Genomic DNA, 27,115 nt, shown 5'->3' on the forward strand with positions numbered 1-27,115 from the left:
ATCCCCTTCGTTAAGTTCCTGTTTTTGGTTTGTATGGCTGTAGTTTCAATACAATTGGATGTCGTGACAAACCTGATATTGGTTAGCTCTTTCAAACATGTGTTCTCTTTGTCATACCCATGTGGAATGCAATAAATCATGGGTTATTATATTATGTCTCACTTCTATTTTTATTTATGACTGGTCTCCATTGAATTGAGCTGATTACTTTTAGAATGTAGTCCGTTACTGATTCAAAATAACATAATATAAATTGTAGCTACTTCCGTGATCCCATTACATTAGACATTTAGGTAATCTGACTACTTATGGTTACTTTTGATAAGCGTAATAGCATCACGTTATAATATTCAAAGTTGTTTTGAGTTGCAAAACACAATATAAGTACAATGGATATCAGGTCTTGGAATATATCATGGGAACCAATTGTGTGTGAGTGAGGTCACATGGTTAGATGACTAATCATTCAAAAAATGACATGGGAGGAGTTTGTGTGTGGGTGTTAAGTTTACTTTCTCTTTCTGATTTTCTAACAGCATATATATCAATGTAAAAATGAGGTAGTTGTATTTACTTTGTCCTGCTGTAAAGGTTTCTCACACTGGATCAGTCATGGAGGAAAGCTTCCCTTTCAAGTACTCTTTATTAGAATACCTGTTTACATTGTTGGGATTGGTATGTTTCCTGGTGGATATAGCACTGGACATTTGGACTGTTGTGTCATTTTATCAGGATGGGGCCTATGTGTATATGACGGTGATGATCGTTCTGCTGCTGGGCTCTTCAGTATTGTTACAGGTGTTCAGCTGGCTCTGGTACTCGGATTCCTTGGAGACTAATCTTGAGACTAAGGTGGAGGAATTTGCTAACAGGCATATATTGATCAAACCCCTCCACTTCCTTCAGCTTGGAGTCTACCTCAGGTTTGTGACAGGATTTGCTTCTCAAATTTTCTTGAATAGTCTTGTGAGGGAAAAAGTAGCCTACACTTTAGCATACATTTAAAATGAGTCCTTATGAACTGAATGCAATGTTTTTAGACACTTCACTGCATGTTCACTGCAATTGCAATTAAATGAAAATGCATTATAGTTAAAATTTGTGTAAAACAATGTGAAAAAATTAGGCAACTCTATCAAAACACAACTACAAGTCAATGGTCAAATTATATGTTTTACTTCTGAGAGGTACATGATCAAATAGACTAAAAGTATACTTCATTTTTAGTTTCAGAAGTATACTAATAGCACACTTGAATACTGTAAGGGTCGTAAAGTTTTGTTGTGTTGCTTAAAGCTACACTGTGGGATTTTTACCCCATCTAGTGGTGAAAAGGTATACGACTATCCAGTGAATATTATTAGTTTCTGTTCCTCTCAATTCCGATTTCGTTTTAACTCCTACGGTGGCCAATGTAGTCCAAGATTAACATGGCTTCCGGTCCGCCTCGTCCATGAGTGTTAATTTAAACGTAAACGCGAAAGGCGAAGCTTTAATTAACGGGTATGTCCCTCTTTGGCTAATGTACTTTCAAGATGGAGGGGCAACATGGCGACCGCTTACCCGTATGTATTTTCAATGGCATATTATACACTCACGAGAATACTACTTGATTTATTACTTGAACGAACTAAATATACATTAATGAGCACACATATTTTTGAAAGAACTAAGTGTTTTAGCTAAGAATAAACTAAAAGAGTTACACAGTGTAGCTTTAAGTAAATGCATGTACCTTGTGTTCACAGGTATGCTGGAGTTATAGAGATTTCCACAACACGTTTTCTTCAAAAAACGAATAGTTTCACAGAGGGTGTGGCTGTGTACCTGAACCATGACCTTCAGATGCTTCGTCTCTTTGAGGCATTTTCTGAAAGTGCCCCACAACTTATAATTATGATATGTAGAATCTTACAGAGCGGAGAGCTGGAGCTTAATACAGGTCTGTCTCAAATCCAGAACACTTTGAATCTTTATTACTTTCACATTTCAGTTATTATGTGTCTCTGAACCAAGTCACTATGAAATCATCAAACTAGTCGAATTTCAGTATTTATTATGAACGATTTATCCATGCAAGTTATATTAATATTTTAAATCATAATGCTCATAATCTTTAATCAAAATCACTCTCCCTTCTTGACACGACAGCTTGTCAATCACTTGAGCATGCAAACCACAACAATTCAATGATCTAATAAAGTCCCGCTCTATATATTTTTTTATATATTTCTGTCAAAATAGGGAAGAAAAGACAATTGCAACTTCCCTTTAATGCTGACTTATGCCTGTTAGAATTCTGTCATTTACCTACCGTCGTCATTCAGATTTTTCTATTTACATGGAACACAAAAGATCTTTAGCAAAGAAGATATTTATCTAAAATCTGTACCTCTTTTTATAAAGAAAGTGGATTGTAACTGATGCTGTATCAAGCACCCAGAAAAACCTTTAAAGTTGCCTGAAACAGAAATTGTGATGGTATTTTTTTTTTCTCTACTGTGATGCATATAGCACTTGCATATTAAGAAGAACACTATTGTTTAATAATATGTAATGGTTTTTCATTTCAGGTTTAAAAATCCTCTCATCCGCTGCTGCAATAGCCTTTACCGTAGCCATGTACCACCGCAACATGCGTTCATTTCTTCAAGAAAAACGCAAGATGAGCTGGATCTCCACTGGCGTCTACTTTCTGTGGAACTTGTTGCTGATCATTCCCCGTGTAGCCGCTCTGGCGCTCTTTTGCAGTGTATTGCCATGCTACATCATAGCCCACTTCCTGTCTTTGTGGATGCTGCTGGTTTTAGGGGTCTGGAGCCAAAAAACAGATCACATGGAAAGTCCTGGTTGGGAATGGCTCTACAGAGCTACTATTGGACTCATCTGGTACTTCAGCTGGTTTAACGTATCAACAGGAAATATTAAATTAAAGACTATTGTCTATTACAGTGTCATGGGGTTGGACACGATGATGCTGCTGGGCTTCTGGTGCTGGAAGGTGTTTGAGTTTACAGGCTGTTGGAGCTCCTTAAATCCTTATGTAGTGATCCCGACACTACTAGGTTTTCACGTTGCTGGAATTCTATTGAAAATGATATACTACAGATGGTTTCATCCTAACTGTGATGAGCAGAAAATAGCTAAACCCGTTGAACAACCGAATATACGACAAGGTGCAGCGTTTTATAACATGGCGACTGACTCCCTAGAATCTGACACTGTGGATGCAACTCTTGCTCAACCTGTCACTGCTGTTCTGAAGAGGGGGAGGAACATGGCTGCTAATTTCTTCTAGTTCTTGGTTCAACTTTTCTAATTTTAAATTATTAAACACCTAATTTAAGTTTTATTTATAACAAAAGTATTTATACACAGACTACCTTGTTTTGTAAAAAAAAATAAAATGCCAAAACTTATTTAATCTTTCAGAATTCTTTTTGAATGAATAAAAAAAGAATGAATGATAGATTTTTTTCTTTGTTGACCCTTTCCTGCACGCAACATGATTTTAGCTTTTAAAATGTAGATGTGTTCAAATCATACACGTTTATTAGAGCAAGACGGGTAAACTAAATGGATTCTGGATGACTACTAGAGAGCATCTGTAAAAATCTGAAATGTATGGTAAAACCAAAACAGTGTGAAGTGGTAAAGTGGCCAATAAATAAGTGGGTCAAAAAGCAACCTAAAGTTCAGATAACTGCATTTAGAAAATTAAACAATTATACATTTACATTACAAATGTGATGTCCAAACACATTACATTGCTGTTTTAAAGTAGGCTATACAAGTAATAAGTATTCTTTTTAACTCTTTCCCTGCCAACGTTTTTGAAAAAAGTTGCCAGCCACCACCACCACCATTTTGATCCTTTTCACAAGTTTCATGGCCCCCAGAATGTTTTGTTATATATGAATATCTGCATACACCATAACAAAAGAAAGAACAGAACTTCTGCGTTTAAACAAACAAACAAACAAACAAAGCCTGTTTTATTCTAGCTTTATGCATTTTTTATCAACACTTGAATGTGATAGGCTATTTAATAAAAAAACAACAACATTTAAAAAAAAAGCTGAGAAAATCACATTTTCGTCAATGACTGCGTCTGGATGGGATTCAGAACAATGATTAAAACAAAGAAAGGGTCAATCAGGAGCATCAACCCCCCCCCCCCCCCCCCCCCAAAAAAAAGCTTCACAGTCGTATAAATCACCCTTTTCATTCAGTAACATTAGGCAGTTTTGATTTATGCTGTTTAATAGTGATGAAACCATAATTTAACATAAGCAAATGGGCTGCGTCTGAAATTGCATATCTGAACAGACAATAAAGTTATCAAATCAAATTCGCATTCATGTTATTATGCCTATAGATGTCAGTCGGATATGATGGACTTGATTTATGGTCATTTGAGAATGAACGTGCACGCGCATCCCGTTTACGACAGGTTGGAATTCATTAACACACACACACACACACATTTCACTATCACATCTGACGTTTAAGAAGTATTTGTGAATCAGGAGAAGAGTTTTCGGGAAGGTCTCTTTACTGTGACGCACTGTGAGGAACTGCACGCACTCCGGCCAACTGTGACGTCACGCGCATCTGAACATTGAATCTCAGATTTGATTCACCCTTTTCTCGTGGTTTCTCAATAGAATGCATACAAGTAGAAAAGTAATAATTCTAATAATTTGCTCATTGCAACGCAGTGTATAGTTACTGTTGCTACTTCCGTCAAACTCTTCTGGGCTCTGGTTTGGTATGGTATCAACATGGCTTGTGCTGAGACAGCTCTTCCTGCTGAAATGTTATCAAACTTTTATGAAGCAGCAAATAAAGTGTCCGATAGAAGTAGGCAAAAGGGGCTGCAGTTCGAAGGTTATCTTCAAGACATACAGGTGGAACACAAGAAACAACAAGGCATCCAAAATAGAGGCAAAAACGTGACCGGTCACAGTCAAAAAATGAACCACCCCATTTCCTACTAATCGAGACGGAGGCTGGGATTAACAAAATCAGGGAGCAACACTGTTCATGCAAAGCTGGGTAGGTCTCTATTCACTTCTATAATCGTTATTACAATGCAAACGGACTACACGTTGTATTTATTTATTAGCAGCGTGTGCTAGCGTATCAACAACCGGTATGAGAACCGAAATCATAACCTAAAACATTACAAAACGGTCTAACTAGAACGAGGAAGTCAGAGTGAAAAGTTGAAAAGTTATAGAATCATTTTCTATATAGGCTATGACTGACCAAAGTTTTCTGAGGTTAAAGCAAATACCTTTTATTTTCACACTGGTTCATTTTTAGTCCAGACAACGTTGCCTGGAGCTGAAACGAACAACTTCCACAACATAAAGCAACTCAACAAATCTCATGGCAGGATCCGAGTCAAATGCCGCCGCCAAAGATTTGTCTGCTATGGCAAGTGTTTATTTTAATGCATTTTTTTAATTTGACAATATGCAAGACGAGAACATTTTATTGTCTAATTGCAGCTTTATAATATTGTAAGCTTTATAAAATCTGCTCAATTCGTTTCTTCAAACAGATGGAGACGACAATGCAACAACTTCAGAGCAGGTTTCAGAACTTATCTGACCAGATCATCTCCAAAAATATCTTTTCAGATACATAATTTAACATAATTTAACAGTCATTGCACTAGCATGAAATATATTTGTATTTGCGTTGTTACCATAGCAATATCATGTTTTGAACACAATGACAATATCACTGACTTTTGGGTAATAAATAAGGTCTAAAAAAAGGTCTAACTCGAAGTAGCATCCCAATTCACTTACCATTGAATTTATATAGCCTATCATAGTATTGGCATATAAGAAATCAAGGATGCATTAAATTGATCAGAAGTTACAGTATAGATAGCTTTACAGAACTTTCTAGTCAAACACATTTTAATGGTTTCACAAAAATATCAAGCTGTTTTCAACATTGAAATGTTTCTTGAGCAGCAAATCAGCATATTAGAATATTTTAAAAAAAATCAGCTTTGCCACCATGAATTACATTTAAAATGTATTCCATAACAAAACACTGAATTTATATGGTAATTATTATTTTAATAGTATGACTCCTTTTTTTGCCAAAATCCTGAAAAAATCTTACCAACCCCAAACTTTTTTAAATGGCATTGTACATAATACTTTTAAAACCATACCTAACATTAGAGTATTATGTTTATTCTTGATAAAAGCATTTTGTTTTCCCTTAATGCCTGAACTGGATGAGATGGGAACACGTATAGATGACCTGGAGAACAATGTCGCTGATCTCATGACACAAGCAGGAATGGAAGATCATCACAAATCAAAGCAAGTGCATTGGTTTTATTTACTCTCCAAATTAAAGTTTGCTCAATACTTAGAGACAATTAAAACAACAAACCATGATATATAATTTAATATTTCTGTTTTTCTGCACAGTGACTTTGAAGAGAGAACGAGCTGGCCAAAGCACTGAGAAATCAACGTTACTTTTCGACGTTACTAATTCATGAAAACAAAATTAGCTCTGTGTAAACCAAAATAATTTTTCATCAGTGGACTGAAAATGACAAATTTTCTCTGCTACTAAAGGGGTTAAATGTGGATATGTCCTCACATATGAATGTGGAAGTCCTTATATGCGAACAATGAATGACAAAGTTAAGAAGTTAAAGAATCCTTTTATTGTGATGAAGCTGGCCAAAGAACTGAGTGGAAATGTTGCAGAAGCTTAAGATCAACAGTATATTTGTGGATTGTTCACATGTGGCATGTCACATTTCTTTGAGCTGATGTGGATCTTGTACAAAAACAATAAATAAACATGTTTATCTTTTTGTGTAAAATCTTTTTCCATGATACAATGTAAACACAAATTGAAATGTTACAATATATACATAAAAAGGACCTCTCAATGTTAGCGATATTTGAAAAATGTCATAAAACTAGGGATTTGGGACATTAAGCCAAAAATACTGTAGGCTACTGGTCCCTTTTTAATGGGAAATAGTTGCAAAGACAACATAGAATTGAATGTATGTAAACATTTTTTGTTTCATTTTGCTTATGCGATATATACACCATGGACCGACATGAACTTATGTTTGCTGCAAATTAAAAGTAGGCCTATTTATAGACTATAACTCACAATTTGTATTTATTTAATTTATTCCAAATTAGCTAGGTCTGTATATATATATATATATATATATATATATATATATATATATAGTTTTTTTCCACATTAAAAAAGTGACGAAAAACGTGTGTGAATAATGTAGGCTACATCATGCATAGACAGTATGTGTGTTTATATTTTTTGGCCAACACGTGGCAGCATTGTTGCTCTTTTGTCAGCTCTTTCCATAGCAGTACATTATCGAGGTAATTAAATCTACGGAATCGGAGTCAGATGTGGGTCTTCAACCATATCATTATAATAAATGGAATTTACTGTGTATCTGTGCGCCTTCTCATGATTAGATATAAAAGAAAAAGCGACAGATCCTTTTCAGTAAAGCGTCATTGAACCGCATAGTAGACTAACTTATCCCCAGATATCTACACTATTTATAATTTTCGTTTATAAACATATTTGAATACGATTGTATTTTGTAATATTTATATATCGGATTTGTCAGTGACTTTTTTGTTGCTTTACTATGGATTTTTTTTTTTAAATTTCTTTTATTTTACCCTCGATAATATTGTCTATTTTCGTTACTATTATCAGTGAACCTAAACAAGTTATCAAACCTTCCAAAATGTGTTTGCTAATAGCAACATGCAGAGGAATATTCCGTTTAAATGAAATGACAAACTAATCCCCATACCGCATTTGAATCATTAAAAATATTTCCCCCTCTTGTGGCTTACATGAAATATCGCGAGATTTGTGCGGACGCTATTCACCAAAGATACGCCACTACAGTCGCCCCCGTAGTCGCAAGGGAGAATACGCAAGAAAAGTGACGTACGCTTGTCGCGCGTGGGCTGGACCGTGAGTTGGAGAAAGGGAATGTCGGTCGGTGAGAGATCGGTTACAGAGGCGGCCGGGAGCGTCAACAGAATGGGTGAGAATTTAGTCCCTGTCGCTTTACTAAACTCAAACTCTTCTGTAAGTAGGTTTATAGGTTTATTTATGCAGTGTGTTTTAAATACGTGTGCTTTGTTACGCGCGGTTGATGTGTTTCCTGAATGCGTTAATAGACAAATAATTAGATCTGCTCAAGCTCTCGGTTTCAGTGTAACGTTAATCTTCACTCTTTCTGTCATATCATGACATTTTCTGTCTCTTTTCTCAAATAAGGGATTTAATTGAGGTTTCACTTACGAATATACTGTGGCTGGTAAGGTAACATGATAGTAGGTATCAGATAGCAATGGAACTAAATCATAAGCATATTTCTGTGCCATGGTATTTTCATTGTTTCTAAGGTTCCTCAAAGAATGTCATGATGAACAAAACATCGCGTTAACATAATCATTTGTCATGAAAATCAAGAAAATACTGACTGGGGTGGGTTTAAGCAACGAATGCAATGCAATGGCCAGACATTTGTAGCTCTAGTGTTTCCATCTGGAGGAACACTGTCTTGTGTTTGTCACTCTCAGCTTTGTAGTAATATCTCAATGAGTGTGTTGCAGTTGGTCGGGGTCTGTTTTAGCTCCAGCCCCGATTAAACACACACGAACCATGATACTCAAGGTATTCAGGATCACTAGAAACATCCAGGCAGGTGTGTTGGAGCTAAACACCTGAAAGTGGCCATCCAGGAGCAGGATTGGACACCCTGGCTGATGATGTAGAGATATGATCATTTGCTTTTGGATGAATGGAAGTATACTAGAGTAAAAGATGAAAGAACGGATAGAGATTGATTGACAAATGGGTGGATGGATGGATAGGTAGGTATGCACGGATACAAATAACTCGCTATACAGATACAATTTGTACATTGATTCATCTCAAAATTATTTGTTTTATTTTTAACATTAATTGCGCAATTAACTTTTTTTTCTTCCCGATTGTCGGTTGGTGACGATTAAGCTAAGTTTGCGCAAACCATAATTTGCAGCTGACTTTAGTGATGTGACATTATATTAAATAGAGGGCAGGGCTTGATTTTGGGGCACCTCCTCGTAATCTCCAGCTTGGAGGTGTTTGGTTAAGGATGTTTTGCTCAAGACGTCAAACTGATTACAAGATTACAAAGCCAAACGTGTTTTGTTTTGTGGATTAGTCTTGTAATGAACAATTGATCCATGCAAGTTAGTGTTGTGTGCTAACAAAGTAAATAGCCTTTGGGAAATGGGAGTCAATTATGATTTCATGGCATGCTGACGTTAAGTTCCACCAAGATTGTCAAGCACAAACCACCCGCAATTCACTTTTATTGTACTATAGTCATACATTCTCCCTTGGACTTGTTTAGTTCGTATTTATTAATGATGTTGCATGTGAATGACTTGATTTGACTTGACTTTTAAGCAACATTAACATCTTGTATGAAGCCTCAGTCTTCATACAGAAGAACTGTCCTAGAATAATTTCGTCCTATAGCAACACACAGCAGGATTGAATGAGTTAGATCTCATGAGATTTCGGATGGGGTGAAGACCATGTTGGGCTCTTGTTCAGTGAGAAGAATTCGCTCTTTCTTTATTCCCATCATGTTTGGATCACATGGCTACTGCTTGAATCGTTCTTGTCCATTTACATGTGACTCTGTATATTTTCCCATGGTTACTCTGTGGCCTCATTTATAAAACGCAGCCAGATACAATCAAATTTGATCCTAAATTCCATGGATTTTATCTTGCCTCAAAAGGGAATAAATCAAGATATAGGCAATTAAGCCAACTAAAGAGCATCTGTCGAAAGGTTTTAGGTCAAATACCAGTAATTTAATTAATAATACATTATGAAAATGTAAAAATTAATATCAATAACAATGCACAAATTATAATATGCCTACATGTTGAACGGCAGTTTATTTTATTTAAATATATATATATATATATATATATATATATATATATATATTTTATTTTTTTTTTTTTTTTTGCAAACATTAGCTGTGTCCGAAATCACCCACTACTCACCATATATAATGAACTATAAAGTGAGCTCGCCATTTTGTGATGATTATTATACCCTATATATAGTAGCCCAGAATGCATTTTGAAAAGTAGTGTACAACTGATGGTCACTACTAACCCAAGCCCTACATACCATCATGCATTGCGCTGATCGTAAAAATAAGTTATAATCATGTGTGGAGTAGCGCATTTTAACAAAAACAGCCAGAAATTACCTTTAGTTTTTAATTTTGGAGAAACAAGCTCAATATAATGTAGGCTAATGTATTTATTTTAAAAAATCTATTATAAAAGCACCAGCTGACAGATGATGTAATCAACGGCGCCGAGAGAGAAGGGAGTGTAGTACTCCCTACATAGGGGGTAGGGAGTACTGGTTTGAGTGGAGATTTCGGACTCAGCAATTGTTTCCCTGTATTAATTGCTGAATTTGCCAAATTTTTAAAGATATTTGGCTTTTTTTATTGCAGACATTCGAAGGGATAATTTACCCCAAAATGAAAATTGTCATTCACTCATCCTCATGTCATTTCAACCTGCATGACTAAATCCTATGGGCCGCAAAAGGAAGATATTTTGTAGAATGTTGGATGTAATAGTGATGTGATGAGATGCTTATCTCACCAAACGAGACACAAGATTGGGTTCACGAGAACGAGATGAGATTTTTTGCACAATATTTTATAGAAATCATCAATGACAAAATTCATAACTGGAAAAATAGTCTGCAGGTGCATTTAGACTTTTTTTTTTTTTTTTTTACTAATAATCTTGTAATGGTTGTTATTTCAGTTATACTTTGAGTATGACTTATGCAAACAGACCAGAGCCACAACAACACAGTCCAGAGATGGGTTTGATATTGGCAGACAGGCTATTGTATTTTATGGAGGCTAATTTGCACCCTTCAGGGAGATCGCATCTCATCGCATCAGTGTTTTACTTTCACTTTTGGTTTCACAATCACACGTACTTTGTATAGGGACGCAGTGATGTTGAGCACATTTTACATGGCAATTCTTATGGCTAAGGGTCTATCATTCTTGTGGATGTAAATCTATTTTGGTCCTGAATGCAGGATGTGGTAGTGACTTTATAGTGTTTGCGAGTAGGATGTTAAGTGAATAGTTAACAGCTAAAATCCTGAGAGAGAATATTTGTCTGACTTTGAACAGTGGGTGGTCAGAATAGCCTTATGGAGTGTATTTTCTGACTGATTTCATTGAGTGTGTGATGAGAAGAACCAGGCGGAGGCAGTGCTGATGCGATCAGTCAACAAGATCATGGTTTTCTATGATACGAAACATGGATGAAATCGCGAAAGCCAGCCATAAAAATGGAATTTACTGTAGAATGTGGAATGTCATGGAATTTGGGAAATTTTGGATGAATAAATTTAAAAAAAACTTTACAGTTAATTGGATCATGATATGGACCAGTGTCTGTGAATAAGGTTTTGTCTAACACACACACATACATAAGCACATGTGACACATGAACTCTCCAGAGCTGCTCTGTCAGTCACTTCACCAACAGTGATGATACTACAAAGTATTTATCAGAAACTATAAAGGGCTTCACTACAACAAAAATTAAAAAAAAATAAAATGTCCAGAATAAAATATTGGTGTAACCTGGATACCTTCCACATTTTTTTAATTTAATAGCAGATTTTGGAAAATAAATCAAATTTACAAAAAAAAATTACTCTACATTTACCTACGTGTCCATACACAATGGTTTAGTTAAAGTCATTATTAATTTTGCATTGGATTTTTAAAAAAAATGTAGACTGTATGAACTGTGCGGTTTGCCTTTTAATTGTGAAGTTCTGGCCCAAAATGTTTTTCATGAAAAAGGGATATCATCACTGTTTCTTAGACTTAGACCATACACATTTTCATTGCGTTTACTGCTTTAGTTTTAGGCTACCACATCTCTTCCGGCAGTTAAGCCACATACAAAAACATGTCATTGTTTCAGGCCTCAAGTGTCTCTCTCTCTCTCTCTCTCTCTCTCTCTCTCTCTCTCTCTCTCTCTCTCTCTCTCTCTGTTTTGATCTCTGCAAGGTGAAGCTTTTGGTTGGGTGTCATCTAAAAATTCCTTCTAAGTTGCAGTTCACGTCCCTTTTTTTCCACAATCAAGTTTATTTTAAAATTAGACACACCCACGTCTAATATTGTGTTAAAATATTGTGTCAACTCAGAGAGATGCAAAATTGTGACAACCCAGCGAGATTTTCAACTTTTCAGAATGCTACAAGTGCACCGCAGGTCATGTGACAAGAGCCAACCAATCTGTTTAAAGTTATTATCAGTTGGTAATGGTTATTTTACACTCTTAGAAGAAAAGGTTCTATATAGAACCTTAAAAGGTTCTATCAATGCTACGTATTTGGAACCCCTAAAAGGTTCTATAAACTCTTAAAAAAGGGTTCCTCTGGGTTCTATATAGAACCCTGGGGTTCCATACTTGGCCAATAGAGCCTTTTACCAAAAAAAATGGTACCATTTTGGAGTTCCATATATGAAGCGGGGGATGGAACCATTTCTGGTTCTAAATAGGACCATTTCTTCTAAGAATGTGGCCTTTTCAGTTCTAATGGTAGTCTAATTACCTCGCAGGAGAGATGGTTTCACAGCAGAAGCAACATTTTTTTAGTCAAGTCACCTTTATTTAGCGCTATTTACAATACACGTATCTCATCTTTTTTTTTCTTCTCATCTTTTTACAATACATAAATCTCTTACCGTCCAGATGGAGCTCTTGGATTGGTTGGTGAAAATCTCATTGTTTTCTTGGCATTTTCCTTTTTTTAGACGTGACATGTGAACTATGCCTAAAAGGAATAGTTCTCCCAAAAATGCAAGTTCTGCCATCATTTACTCACCCTCATGATATTCCAAACCTTTAGGCCTATGCATTGATTCTGTGGAACGAACATGGAGGATTATGCATAATATCCGAGCTACTTAACATGGCACGTCTTGATTAACTGTTTACATTTATTTCCATGTACTGGATGAAGAAGCCATTCATCCGTCTAATAATAACTCACATCAGGCGCCCAGAATGTAACCCTGAGGCCTTCATGTATATCATGTATGTGAGTCTTAAAGGGATACTCCACCCAAAAATGAAAATTCTGTCATTTACTTTTCTTTCTTCCGCTCTGAACGATTTTAAACTAAACTGTCGAACGATTAATCGCGATTAATCATCACAAAACTTGCATCTACTCAGCTGCATGCGTGTCCCTTCAGGACATTTCCTTTTGTAGGGTAAGCAGAATGACATGAAGGTTTTGATAGTCAAATGAGTTGGGTTTTTTATGTGCCGCAATCACAGATATTTGATGATTTTCAGTTTCAGAAGAACGAGAGAAGGCCTGATTTATCCAGCGAGATGACTTTTACGGTCAATTTTACTGGCAGAGGGGCGATGTGGAAGTCTAGTGCTGAAGCCCAATTTCTGGCCTTCCTGTAATCCTGTATGTTTAGAGAAGTGGTTTAGTTGTTCAGCACTGGGCAAACACTATATGTGTGCTGTTCATTTTTGTGGTTTGTGTTAAAACTAAAATAGGTTGGGTATTAACAGAAGCTTCCACAGATGTGTTTTGTTCTCAAACTTATTTTATTGATTTGGCATCAGCACAGTAATAGGTCATTAGCTATTTTACACCTACAGTAAGTAATAATGAGACCATTGAACATGGTTTGATTGACCACAACAGTGTTAAGAGACTGTTCACACACTTGTATCCACTTGGGTTTGGATCACCTGAGATGGATGTTTATACCTACTGTAGTGTCCTATAATTTATTATTCATTGGCTGCTCAACATCAGCTGTCAATCAAACCTGAGCCAATGGTTGTGGTGAAGCTCTCAGGGATTCGCAGACCAGCAGTTACAGATGAAAACCTCTTAGAAACTTTAGCTGTTATCTTTCTTTTCTCATTTTCTCTCTTTCTGTTTTATTTTTATTTATGTATGTGGATACCTCTTTCCCTGCCTGGTGGAATCTGACCCATCCATCCATTCATCCATCAATCTGTGGAACAACACGATCTGAATGCTCTCCAAAGTAGCAGTAAGTATGCATACAATCATTTCAAGCCTTATCAAATATATATATCGGTTCAAAAGGGCAGCTGTGTTTAACTTTCTGTTTTTGACACCCACTTGTCAGAGTAGAAAGGAAGTCATGCTGTATTCACGTTTTTAAAAAAAACACCAAATGCAAAATATAGAGACGAGAGACTCTGCTCTGCTATTCACTGTTACTTCGCAAATACTCAGATCATAAGCTCCACCAAGTTGTGGTTATCCATGTGTTTATTATAAAGACATGGGGTGGACTTTTTGTTTTGTTATGCACAAGCAAGCATTGACATTTTCTCCAGAAAATTTAAACGAATATACTTTTTTAAATGATCATTTGTCTTAAAGCCCATGCTTTTAACTAATTGCATTTATTATAGCCAAATTTCTATGCTATTGTTTAAGTGTCAAACAATTTTTGTTTTTGAAGATTCATCTTGTTAACAGTAATCATATGTAGTCATGGATGGCCACCTATGTGTTTCTTATTTGTATTGTTTAGTCAGACTAGCATGACAAAGCCATTGACTTTGTTTGGTTTTGGTCTACAGCAACAGAAGAACCTTGAGGGGTACGTGGGATTCGCAAATCTCCCCAACCAAGTGTACAGAAAGTCTGTGAAACGGGGCTTTGAGTTCACTCTCATGGTGGTCGGTGAGTAGCTAATTTTCTCCTTAAATTAAAGTTAATGTGTCATTTGAGAATTATAACCTTTTTGGAAAATCTGCTACAACTTTGAGGTTGTTAAAAAGCTTAAAAATGGAAAGTTCATCTGAAAAAGAAGATTGTCATTGTTCTGAATTTTCCTTTTTCCTTGGAATACAAAAGAAGAAATTGGAGCTTGACATTTCTAATTCACTGGAATTCACTTAAATTTCTTCTTTTGTTTCACAGAAAATAAGGTATTGTGGTTTAAAATTAAATTTGACATAATTTTGATTTATGGTGGGTGAATTATCCCTTTAAAAAACAAACATTGTATGTCCTTTTGAGGTTTTTGACATATGGAAAAAAAGATTGAATGAAACTTAAAAGCAACACCAAGTATGATTTGTTTTTTTTTTTAACCTTAAAATAATGTTTCCAAAATCGTTTCAGTGGTTCATCAAGTCGTAACAGGATGAAAAGCCCTCATGCCTCGATTTGCGGTCTTATATCTGCTACAACCACACTATGTAATATTGACAGATCGGGTCGAGTTTCTGTAGTTCTAATGAGACATGAGAAAACTACAAATATGACTTGCTTTACGTCACGTGTTATAATAGTCATTATTTTGTTTATCTTCGTTTCTGATGTCACAATACATCATACTTTCATGAAATCATACAACATACTCTACCTTGTCTGTGTACAACTTTCATTCCAAAGCCGGTGCTGGATAAACAAACGAGCGTGTGTGTGTTACAGTAGGCTGCAGTAGGCTAAATTATTTACGGACAATTCCGCTTCCAACCTGTAGGGCGACCGCAGAGGAAAAGTTACTTGGTGTTGCTTTAATAAAACGGTGTCAAAAATAGAGGTCTGCTGACCCAGTCTACAGTGCTTTATGCACTCATGTGTCTAGAGGTGTATGGTTTCACACGGGCCGCTTCATGCCGGACACTGGCAGCTGTGCGCTGAAATGCATTAGTGATGGATTTCACATGGAAGAATGGAACGAAAGAGCAGGGCTCAAAGAAACGCGCATTCGAAACAAATGTGCTTCCCATTCTCCCTCGGACCTGGGGTTTTTCCCCTCCTTTGGAATGTGTGTGTGTGTGAGCATGGCCTTGTGGGTGGAAAGTTTCCTGTAATCCCATTCATTCAGCCTGGCCTGAGGACTAGTATCTACCTCCACCTTCAGCTTCTTCAGACTCCAAACACAACACAACCTGAAACTGTCACTGACGCCCACCTCACATCCTGCTCATAATGGAAGTAATCCAGTGTTTCTGAAAGTTTTTCAGATACCCATCTCCATAGGAGTTTGGGAGGAGTGTTGGTGTAGCGACGCCCTGGAGTTTCCCCCTCTGCTTCACACTGGGCAGGAAACAAGCTTTTACATGGCAGTTTGGTGGACGGCGTGTGATTAGAATCGCAGGATAATTGAAGAAGTGCAGCGTTGTGAAACACTTCCAGCTCTTTCTTTGGTTGATAAAGACGCAGATCATGTTGTTCGGACCATTCATCTGTTCTCATGTGGTCTTCTATGGTTTTAGACCTGTCTGTTGACTGGCAGTGGGGTAAGAGTCATGACTCTGGTGAAAGTCAATATTTACCAATCATTAACACATTTATTAGCCAATTATAAGGATTGACCTTGATTCTCCTTCTCCGTTCCGTGCGCGTTGTTTCTCTCCATTTCAACTCCATTAACAGGGGATTATCACGCTGATACGTAGTACTTCCGGATTCTGTGATCTTTGTGCACTGCCACTTCCGTTGACTCACCGATCTCGCTGGCAAACCGATGAAGGACTACACTAAGTTTATTTATACAGCATCCCTGGTAAATTCGTCTGATTCACTAAAGTGCCGGCTGCAAACAAACGTGCTACCTTGTTTTATTTTAAAGTTTTAATCCATTTCTTCCTTATACTTAATTCAGTCGGGAATCCATGAAAACATAAGTAGGGTTGGACATTGTTGGTTAGAGCAGTGACATAAATAGTAGGGCTGGGTATTGAGACAAATTTCACAATTCGATTCGATTTCGATTCACAAGCTTGCAATTCGATTCGATTACGATTCGATTCGATTCAATATCGATTATTTTAGATATCAGTTACAATAAATGGCAATTTTTCTCAAGGGAATCAAATCTCTTAAATGCTGTAAACTATGGTCTATAGTCTAGTTGTAGCCTACTAGGCCTCATTAGCCTAATATGAAGGTAATAATGAACTGTTTTGTAGCTATACAAACACTTAAATTACACTTTTATTTATTTTTATAATAAGAAGATTATATGAAATATAAACATTTAAATGGTGGCTGTCATAAAAACTTGTTAGATTTATTCAAATATGCATTAAATATTGAAGAACACCAACGAGTGTGGACTAACGAGTTTATGTGGGTTTTCTGAGGTAAATATGACGATACATGACATTGATTACAAGCTGTTTAACTGACGTCTTTCCACGTTTGAAACGCAGATTGAGCGAATCAATGTGAAATGATACGGATTTCGATAAGTTGTACTCTATCTTTTAACACACTTTCAGATGCTCATTCATGTTTATTTGGCGCTGTGACTGGTATTATTAATCCGGAAGAGAGATCAGCGCTGCTGCTTCTCCAGGGGCCCGTTTCAGAAAGGAGGTTAAGTGAAAACTCTGAGTATGTTAACCCTGAAATGAGGGAAACTCTGGGTTTTCCGTTTCAGAAAGGTGGGTATATCAAACCCGAGAAAGCAGAGTAAGTCAAGCCCGTTTCTGAAAGAGAGGTAACTTATACTCAGAGTCAGTTACCATGGTAACTTACTCTGTGAACCTAACCTGGTCGGGAGCAGGTTTTCTTCAGTAAACTCAGAGTTTCTTGCGGTCTCCTCCCCTTTTTTAAAGAGGAAGTGCTGTTTAAACACTAACAATAAAATGTATTTACACATTCTTTAAGGAATATATATTGTTTGTCCATGTTTTAATTGACTAAATCTGTTTTGCAGCAATTTGCCAAAAAGTAAAAGGATTAAAACGTTTGCTAAACTTTTATTTGATTACCACCATTTTTTATAATATATTTCTATTAAATCATTAAAAAAATTGGAATAAAAAACATTTTATAGAACTCAATTGTTTTTCAAACATAATTTAATAAGTTATTAATGATAAAAATAAGATGTTAATCTTATTCATAATCAATTATTGAAGTTAGTTGATTACATATGTTTTATTGAACAAATGTTTAATTTATTTAACTCATTTTCATTTTAACTGATGATAATAATAATAACCGTAATTTAATAATGCTGTTTATATATTTAATAATTGTTTAATACCATAAACCGTGATATTTTCTGAGACGGTTCTTATACTGTGAAACTCTCATACCCCACATGGGGGAGTCCCGCACACCACCCCCACTGTTAAACAAGTTACTCAGCAACTTTTACTGTTTTAAATTAACTACTTTTTACTTTTTAGATTTTTAGACTGGTATTTTTACTTAAGTAAAAATGTATCAAAGTAATAGTAGCCTACTTTAGGTTGAATAACATTCTTCCAGTTTCACCTCTGATATTATAACAGTAAGTTACTGTAAAATAGTTATGAATTATTAACCACAAATGACATCTTAAACAGTGTAGTTAGATTAATGTAATACTTACTATCTCTAGAAAGTATTGGTCTACATATTACTAAATCCTATATCAACCTCAACTACTTGATTAACACAAAGAGAAGAGACAAGAAACAGCACTTTTAAATCTTTCAGATTAACAATATACAATTGCATGAATTATTCTTGAATTGATCAAAGTGTGTAGAGGGAGAAGGTTACATAAAACATATAACTTTTAAAAATGTATGTTAAATGCACTATTGTTTTATACTGAATTGTTCTATAGTTTATGCAGTAGCTTTTTTAATGTAATTGCATCATATTTTATTTTAAATTACAGAAGAATTAAGAGTAACCCCCTTAATTAAATTACAATATTTAGATCACTTGTTAATTAATTACACCTAACACCTCTTTTTGTCTGGCGCTGTTGCCATGGTGACTCATAATATCTGCGCTCCATTGATAATGGCTTTTTATAGTTGTGGTGCACGCGCTTAACTCAGAGTCAGTCAACTCAGAGTTGATTGAACTAACTCATTTCAGCTGTTCTGTAACCGAAAACTCAGAGTTTCCCATCTCAGGGTAAGTCAACTCAGAGTTCAAGCTTTAACTCAGAGTTGGTTGAGCCTCCTTATTGAAACGGGCCCCTGAGCGATCTCAGGCCACAGCGCCAAAACGTTATTTATGTTTTTGAATTTCTAAAGAAAATGGACGTAATTTGAAAATTGAGACTTTGTTTCATATCAATAGTAACAAAGGACAAAGATTATTGCGATTTGTTGGATGCGCGCAGCCGCGATACAATGTCTCATTCATTCAAATGAAACAGGATGACTAATCGATTCTTGAGATTTAAGAATCGATATCGGTTTGTAAAAATGAGAATCGATTAATATCGAGAAATCGATATTTATTACCCAGCCCTAATAAATAGCCTTCGTCTCAGGCATTGTTGAACTGCGTCGGAAGTGGACATTCACAAAGTTGACAAATCCCGCCCATGAAACCCGGAAGCGTGATAATCCCCTATTCCGATGTGGCGCGAGACCGGTGGCGTGATTACCGATGAGCGACACCTGTGAGACTCTCGCGGAGGAGCGGGAATTTTCTTAGCAATGTTAAAGCACTCATCAGCCGATCACTTTTTTTTAGCGTAAACACTACATTCAGATTCACCAATAGATTGAAACAAAAGCTGTGCATGTAAACAGTGAAATGGCGGACATCGACGGCCTGACATGTGCGGGAATAAGAGGATGGTAACCCCTACTACTCGGCTTTCTCCACAGAGCAAGAGCCTGCTAGCTTAGCTTCCAAAAAACTGGATGACACTGTGTAATCCCAATCCTCCATAATGCATCAGTCTGTGTGTTCAGTATCTATCTTCGTCCTTATTTTGACTTATGACTGGGGTTCTAACAATGGAAAGCTTAATGCAAATGCATGGAGTGTCCTTTTAAAGTGACAGGAGCCCTTAATTCTGTCTGTCAGTAAAGTTAACCGAAAGAACAGAGAAAATTACTAACGCTATTGACTAAAGAACGCCTGTAGCTTTGATGAGGATTAATCTATATTAAATTTATAATTTATGCAGTGCGAACTGTTTTATAACCTTATTCAATTTCTGTATAGTACAGCTAAATATGACATTTATTATGAGGTTAATGTAGCCTGACTTCGTCATACTCGTATTCAAGAGAGAATATGAGTCTGAATCTCCTCCGTCGGGCTTTGATTATGAGGCGTGTCATAACCGAACCATGAAAAAAAAAAAACCTCTGCACTCAATTGGATAGTCTGTAGACCTACAACCAATCAGAGCAACGCAGTAAGTCAACTCCTTTGCATAGCGCAGTTTTCAAATGCAGAACGTCGCCTAACTTTATTTATTTTAGAAGTTAAATAACGAGTGTTGCTTCTTTTACTTACTTCTCCAACATGAGTGCGACCAAAGGAGAAACCACAACGACCACAGGCTTTTCATTACGTCCCATCTTCTTAGCGACCGCCAGAGCCAGCTGATAAGTTACACTTTTCCCGAATCATGTAGGAAGGACGCCAAAAATATCTTTCCGATCGACAAATGCCTTGATTGCAGTTTTCTGTTTGTCTATTAAAATGAATGCGCTGTCGATTTATTTTACAAAAGACGCGACAGCAGAATCTATACATCTCAATTCTCCAGCTGCAGTCATCTTTGACAAGCGCTCTTTGATAACGTGAGGATTACGTCCCTGCAGATCATCTGTCCATCATCGTATAAAGCCCGCCCTGGCAATTTGATTGGCCCGATCATTTTTTGACTGATCATAATTACTCCTCAATGGATCGAGTCCAGACCGAACTTCCCCACCAAAAAAATGTTGTGGGCGGAGTTCGGGCTGGCATCCAGGCTAGGTTTAATGAGGATTCATTTAAATTAAGAGTTTTTATATTTTTTGAAGCCTAACGTTTAAAATTATCGGGGAAATCATTTTCATCAAGACATCAGCGTGATACTGGCTTTCATTCATAAGAGACAGCTGTAACACTTGAAAAAAGTCCATATAAATGCACTGTATATATCTTTCTGACAGCAAACATAAACGGATCTTCTTTCCTGCCTTCAGATTTGATCCGAGCCAGTGAAAGTTGTTTGGAAGTTCGTGGTGAACTCTTTCTCTCGCAGCACAGGCCTGAGCTTTTCCTGCTTCCCAGCTTCCCCCACCCCTATCATTCGATGGGGAGTTCCTCTGGAATAAGCCCCCTGGTTTACACAGCTGTGGGATATTTCCTTTAAAGGAAGCGTGTTGGACCCTTACCGAACCGCCTAGTGGTGTTTGGGTTAAACTGCACCAGTGGCATGACTCTCACCCCGCTCTTCTTTGGCTTTCCGTAGCACTTAACATCTCTTGTTTAGATTGCCTCCATTTAAACAGCTTGGACTTATCGTAGTGTTTGCTGTGTCTGAGAAGTGGTTAATGTTGTGCAATGCAGGAGGCTTGACTGATGCTCATGTGTTGTTTTTCATCTGCTCAAAGCATGCCTGTTAGGATTCGACACAGCACAAACAGTGAGTTTCGTAACGCACAGAGACAGGGCGGGTTACAGATACCGCAGTTTTGCATTTTTTTGGGCGGCTGACAGGAAAGCACTGATCTGTCATCATTGTTGACACAGAGTTCAATGAAGGACTCTGTAATTAGCTGTAGTGTTGTTAACATGGTAAACCTTCTGCCCATAGTCACCTTTTTGTTCATTTATCAATGTCTTTCTCTCATTCCTCAAGGTTAAACTCTGTCTGTATGTGCATGGAGCGATTCAGAGTTGAACTGAAAGGAAAAGTTTAGAAAATAAAAACGTTGAAATTTACTCACCGTAATTTCTTCGTAGATGGAACTAGCATGTAGCCTTTTGTATATTCTGTCAATTGCAAGTAAATGGAGAAAACTGACCAACCATAAAGTTGAACCTGTTCCTCTTCACAATTGCTTTGTAATGTGGTTCCTCATATTTTCATTTTGGAGGCTTAATCTGACGTCAGATCCAATGGGGGCGCTTCGCTCCCACTACGCCACCTTCTGCCAAAGCGGGCATGGCCTAGGCCTTTAAATCTAGCTTGATGGGCTGGAATAATCCAAATTTTCAGCGAAGCTCACGCATCGCTGGATCCGGAGTGAAAAAGCCGCGCCGTCTAAGAAAAACCTTTCTGCGTGATGAGCCTTTGCATCTGAAGCCGCTGTGGTCGTTTTGATCTATGACATAGAACACACAGTTATAACCTGATTGTGGTTTTTTAAACTTTATTGTGTCTGCTTGTGTTTTTAAAAAACTTTATATAGGCTTCAAAATGTATAAATTTTGGATTAACTTGTAAAGATTACCTTGATTAAAAAAAAAAAAAAACGTGTAAGGGTCACAACTCTTTGTTGAACACAGATCTTATTTTTTGCGATTTAGCAAAAGTCTATGGGGAAAATGCATTGCTTTTCGATCGAGGGGACCCACGCGCCGCTAGCTTCCGAGTTGTCCTACAAAGCGACGTCATCACTTCGGCACTCTATACCAAAAAGGGCAAAGGAACTCATGGGTGCAGCTCTCAAATTGTATTTACAAATTACTCAAATCTTACTTGCGCAATATTCAAAAACACAATTTTTGCACTTGTCCTTCCTTAAACAGCTGCAAGTTACGATACCATAACTCCTACAAGCCACAATTCCATAAAATCTTCTGGGGTTTTGTATGTGGATTTCCTTTCTTCACTCTGGCAGCCCTATTATTCAGTATCATGTGTCTTCCAGCAGTAACTCCACCATCGTGACTGTTTTTCTGGTCTCTCAGCTGCAATGTTTCCAGTCCAGAGAAGGGCAGATGAGCACCCCAGTACCCGCTTTGCTCCACCACTCGCTGCCTGCTTTTATTGTTTCCTTAATTCATTATGACATTTTAAAGAAGACCATATTTCACTCCCTGTTTTCAAAGACCACATTCAGAGAGCAAAATAAATCCTGTTGGGTTTGCCCTCGTTCTGCTCAAAGACAGCAGTTGGTTTTTGCATCCCTCCAGGCTGTGAGTGGAAGATGTTTCTTTTGCAATGGTGAGGTCACTGTTGTTCTGCCCTTCTGGAAAACATTTAGGATTTGAAAAGAAGCTTTTCTTCATTTGAAGGTTCTCTCCCTGTTTTACGTGATGGTTTGGCTGGCTGTGGAAGTGACACAGGGTTGGGCACTTGTTAAAGGTCAGGAGAGAAGCCCAGCGCTGCTCTGTGCCAGCATGCACCCAGTTTCCTTCACACTGCCCTCTTTGTTCCAGGCCTTACAGGAACCACGTTGCCATGCATCCAGTTGATGGATTGCTCACGGACGCTTGGAGGAATTATTCTGTGAGAAAGTCAATTGTTGTTGGAAACGTGCATTGTGAAGAGTGTGGAAATCAAATCTCAGTAATATTTTGTTTAACACAGAGTGGGATGAGTTACCTTTTTGGCAGATTGCAAACTACATTTATACATTTGTTTTTGGGTTACCACAGGTGGTTGCTAAGGCATTTCTAGGTGAGAAATGGTGTTGACATTAGAGCTAGGCAATTTTTTTTAATTTGTATTTATTTATTTATTTTTTAAATATATAAAAAAACTAGATTTACGATTCAATTATTGTATTTAATAGGGATGCAATAATACTGCTTTTCTAATCCAATCCTATCCAAAAATACAGAGTATCGGCTGATACCGATACCAGCGTAGTTTTTTTTATTTTATTTTTTTTCAGTTCAACACAATCTACTAATGAAGACTTTAATAGATCTAACAAACACCCGGTAGAAAGTAATATGATTTAGTTACAGCAATAAAGGTCAGCAATATAAAGTTGTTTTATGCGAAACCATAGACCTTTATCTACATATCAAGGATAATAATAGTAACATTGAATCATCTTAGAGTTTCATCGCGTTAACTGTCGTACCCGAACTGCGCCACAGGGAGCGTGCTACAGAAACCCTGAATGAAGATTGGCAAATGCAAAATGTATGTAAGCTATATGGAAGAAAGGAAGAAAAAAATATGAATCGATTTGACCCACTAACTTGATTTTTAAATCAAATCAATTTTTTTCCCCAGCCCTAGTTGACATACACCACCATTCAAAAGTTTAGGATCAGTTTTTTATTATTTGAAAGAAATAAACACTTTTATTCAACAAGGATGCATTAAATTGATAAAGTACAGTACCAGTAAAGACATTTGTAATGTTACAAAAGATCTCTATTACAAATGCATGCTGTTCTTTTGTTCTGTTCTATCTATTCATCAAAGAATCCTGAAAAAAAATAAATATGGTTTCAAAAAAAAATGTTTTCAACATTAAAAATAACAAGAAATGTCTCTTTAGCTGCAAATCAGCTAATTGGAATGTGAGACTGGAGTAATGGCGCCAGAAAAAAAATTAAATAAATATATATATGAAGAGTTCAGATGCAAAAGCCTCTAAATGCCATTTGAAATTTTCTTCTAGAATGGTCATTTTTATCAAGCTTGTATATTTAAGTTCAGTAATTTCACTTAAATGGCAATTAATAGGTAATCTTAATTGCCATTTAAGTGAAATTACTTGATAAAGCTTGATAAAAGCTTGATAAAAATGATCATTTTAGAAGAAAATTTCAAATGGCACTTAGAGGCTTTTGCATCTGAACTCTTCATATATATATATATATATATATATATATATATATAACAAATATATAATATACCTTTATTTTAAATGATAATAATATCTGATAATATTACAGCCTTGGTGAACACAAAATAATTCTTTAAAAAAAAACAAAAAAAACACTTAAGTCTTACGGACCCCAAACTTTTGAACAGCAGTGCAAGTCATAAGAGTTCATTGTGTATTTTTACACAATTCTAAAGGTGACACCGTGTGCCTTTTTTCTAAATAACCCAGGTAATTTGAGTTATTCATATCCATAGCACAAAATTTAGCATTCAATTAATGCAGCACAGTTTAACACTTATGCTTAAAGGTTAAGTATGTGTGATGGAAACGCCACTTACAAAGTTTGTCCAGTTTTTTGAACATCCTCTTTGTTTATTTGGTTCTCAACACACACTCTGGTTCTTCTCCTGGTTTATACTTTATCATGTTGAGTCTGAGTTTCAGATTGTTTAAAATTTCTCTCCATCTATCCAGATAAATAGTTGTATTCTCTTGTGGTTCATGGAATTTCACAAATTTCAGATGCTGTCAGCAATTCTCAGACTCAAGCTGGGAACAACCCCATATAAGTTCATGCAAAGCTGATTACAGTAGGCCACTCCTCTAGACTGATTTCCTGTTTTTGGAGTCAAGTTTAAAAAACTGAAACATCTCAGACATTCAAGTGCTGAGTTGTGGTAGATTTGCAATGATGCATCTTATACGGGCCTATGATTTCCCCCAATGCGGAAAATGCTGACCGAATCGTGGAATCCAGTTCTTAAAATATAATTCATTGTAAAACGTGGAATGTCACACAATTAACTAATCAAAAGTAGGGATGTGTAATATTAATCAAATTGTTTTGTTATTTAAATGAATTACAAATGAATAAATATTATTTATATATAATCAAGCAGACATGGAAGAGGAGAATGTGTAGAACATTGAGAATGATGGCAGTACAGATTGTGCATAAATATGCAGCAGACACAAATTCCACACAGTCCTTGTTCACAAACAACAGAAGTGATGAGTGAGTCACGTCCTGACGTAATGTCTAATTCTCTGTCCTGCAGGAGAATCAGGTTTGGGAAAGTCTACACTCATCAACTCCCTGTTCCTGACAGACTTGTATTCACCAGAGTATCCCGGACCCTCTCACAGAATCAAGAAAACTGTTCAGGTAAGATCCACTCGTCATCATTTGAAAGTGCTACAGTGGCGTATGACATATTTTGTTGGTTTGACAAGTTCGCATCATCCTGGTTCCATTGACAAAAACCCAATTGGAGTTTTCCGTTGGCTTTTGGATCATTGCAGAAAATAAGCTCAACTAAAGTTTGGCTCTTACATTTTTAAGGCTAAATATAATCAAGCTAAACATTATCTATAAAAAACTACACCATGATCGTGTGACTTCAAAGTCATCCCCAACATTAAAATTTCCTAAAATGTTGAGTTAGGATAGTTTGCAAAAGTATGATTTTAATCAAAATGAGGCTGTGAAAGTGGATTTATTGTTCGTCACCGAACAGTTAATGTCCCAGACAACCTCTGTAGTCCCATTTAGACACTTGTTAGCACTAGCAGCCATGATATTATTTGTGTATTTTATGTCATAGAATAAAATGGGAAAATATCTCTAGCTTTAGTCGAACATAGACCTTAATTTAGACCCATTGACTTCAGGACCATGGATTCAGAAGTGCTAAAATGTGTCTTGTTTTTTGGGTTTTGGCCTACAAAAATATGTCATCCTGCAGCACTCTATAGAGCTGTTCTTGCATCTGGATCACAAATGCCTCAGTCTGCGAATCTAGTGGTGCATGCATGATATATCGGCCGCAGATATGGTTATTTTTTTACACATCGGTATCGTTCCGATGTCAAAATAGGGCCGATAATCATTCCAGTGTATTTGACGTGTGTGTAGATGTAAGTTTGGGAGCAGGGATGTTTATTTTTTCACGAGCGCACACATTGAAAGCGCAAGTCATGTCAGTTTAAACATCAAGAGCAAGAAGACTGGAACTTGCACACTGTTTTCTGTCAGCCTTACTAAGGCGTATTTTTGTCCCACCAAAGCCTTATTTGACCGGTGAGTGATGTAGATGAGTGACTGCTGCGCTTGTTACGAGCTGAGAGAGTGAAAGCCCCGGTCACTCGCACACAGTCTTCAAACTGTCTTGCTTTCCCTCGTGCATATTAATGAATTCAGTTGACTGAATTTTTTTTTTCTTGTGAGCTAATGGGATCTGCCTTAATGGTAAAATACTCTTTAAAGTTCCCTTCACAGCACATATATGGTTTAATGGCCCCCTCCCTCAAATGAGCATGTCAGATAAGAGAGACATAAAAAATGTGTAGAGCGGGACTTGAAATGGGAGCCCCTGCTCTAAAGGTAGGATGTGATGTGAGATGTGGCCTGC

At 36.7% G+C, this 27,115-nt stretch overlaps 3 protein-coding genes across 10 annotated transcripts in view; all 3 read left to right on the plus strand.

The window, feature by feature from the left end:
* The first annotated feature begins 492 nt into the window (after positions 1-492).
* LOC120485009 (XK-related protein 8) lies at positions 493-3,469 on the plus strand. 2 transcript variants are annotated; one of them, XM_089122520.1, is made up of 4 exons: positions 493-635; positions 733-923; positions 1,749-1,942; positions 2,574-3,469. In XM_089122520.1, exons 2-4 carry the CDS (start codon positions 751-753, stop codon positions 3,296-3,298), a joined length of 1,092 nt encoding a protein of 363 aa, XP_088978646.1. In that variant the 5' UTR covers positions 493-635; positions 733-750; the 3' UTR covers positions 3,299-3,469. The 2 variants fall into 2 exon arrangements, with proteins under 2 accessions (XP_088978646.1, XP_039536428.2); XM_039680494.2 differs by having other exon boundaries at positions 493-923.
* A 1,279-nt stretch (positions 3,470-4,748) lies between these two features.
* hsbp1l1 (heat shock factor binding protein 1 like 1) lies at positions 4,749-6,871 on the plus strand. The gene is made up of 5 exons (XM_039680505.2): positions 4,749-5,058; positions 5,329-5,442; positions 5,570-5,636; positions 6,263-6,353; positions 6,465-6,871. The coding sequence occupies exons 2-5, from the start codon at positions 5,395-5,397 to the stop codon at positions 6,499-6,501; spliced, it is 243 nt and encodes an 80-aa protein (XP_039536439.1). The 5' UTR covers positions 4,749-5,058; positions 5,329-5,394; the 3' UTR covers positions 6,502-6,871.
* A 1,132-nt stretch (positions 6,872-8,003) lies between these two features.
* septin7a (septin-7) overlaps positions 8,004-27,115 on the plus strand; it is a 44,925-nt gene continuing 25,813 nt past the window's right edge. For 4 of the 7 annotated variants that reach the window (XM_039680728.2, XM_039680729.2, XM_089122527.1 and 1 more), the window contains exons 1-2: positions 14,699-14,883; positions 25,763-25,869. In XM_039680728.2, the coding sequence (XP_039536662.2) occupies positions 14,706-14,883; positions 25,763-25,869 (285 nt within the window). In that variant the 5' untranslated portion in view covers positions 14,699-14,705. Of the gene's footprint in view, positions 8,116-12,238; positions 12,244-14,698; positions 14,884-25,762; positions 25,870-27,115 lie in introns of those variants that run through there. The other 3 variants (XM_089122528.1, XM_089122529.1, XM_089122530.1) reach the window with 3 other exon arrangements.

The sequence above is a fragment of the Pimephales promelas genome, chromosome 18 (assembly GCF_988280905.1).
Source record: "Pimephales promelas chromosome 18, fPimPro1.hap1.1, whole genome shotgun sequence".
NCBI lineage: Eukaryota > Metazoa > Chordata > Actinopteri > Cypriniformes > Leuciscidae > Pimephales > Pimephales promelas.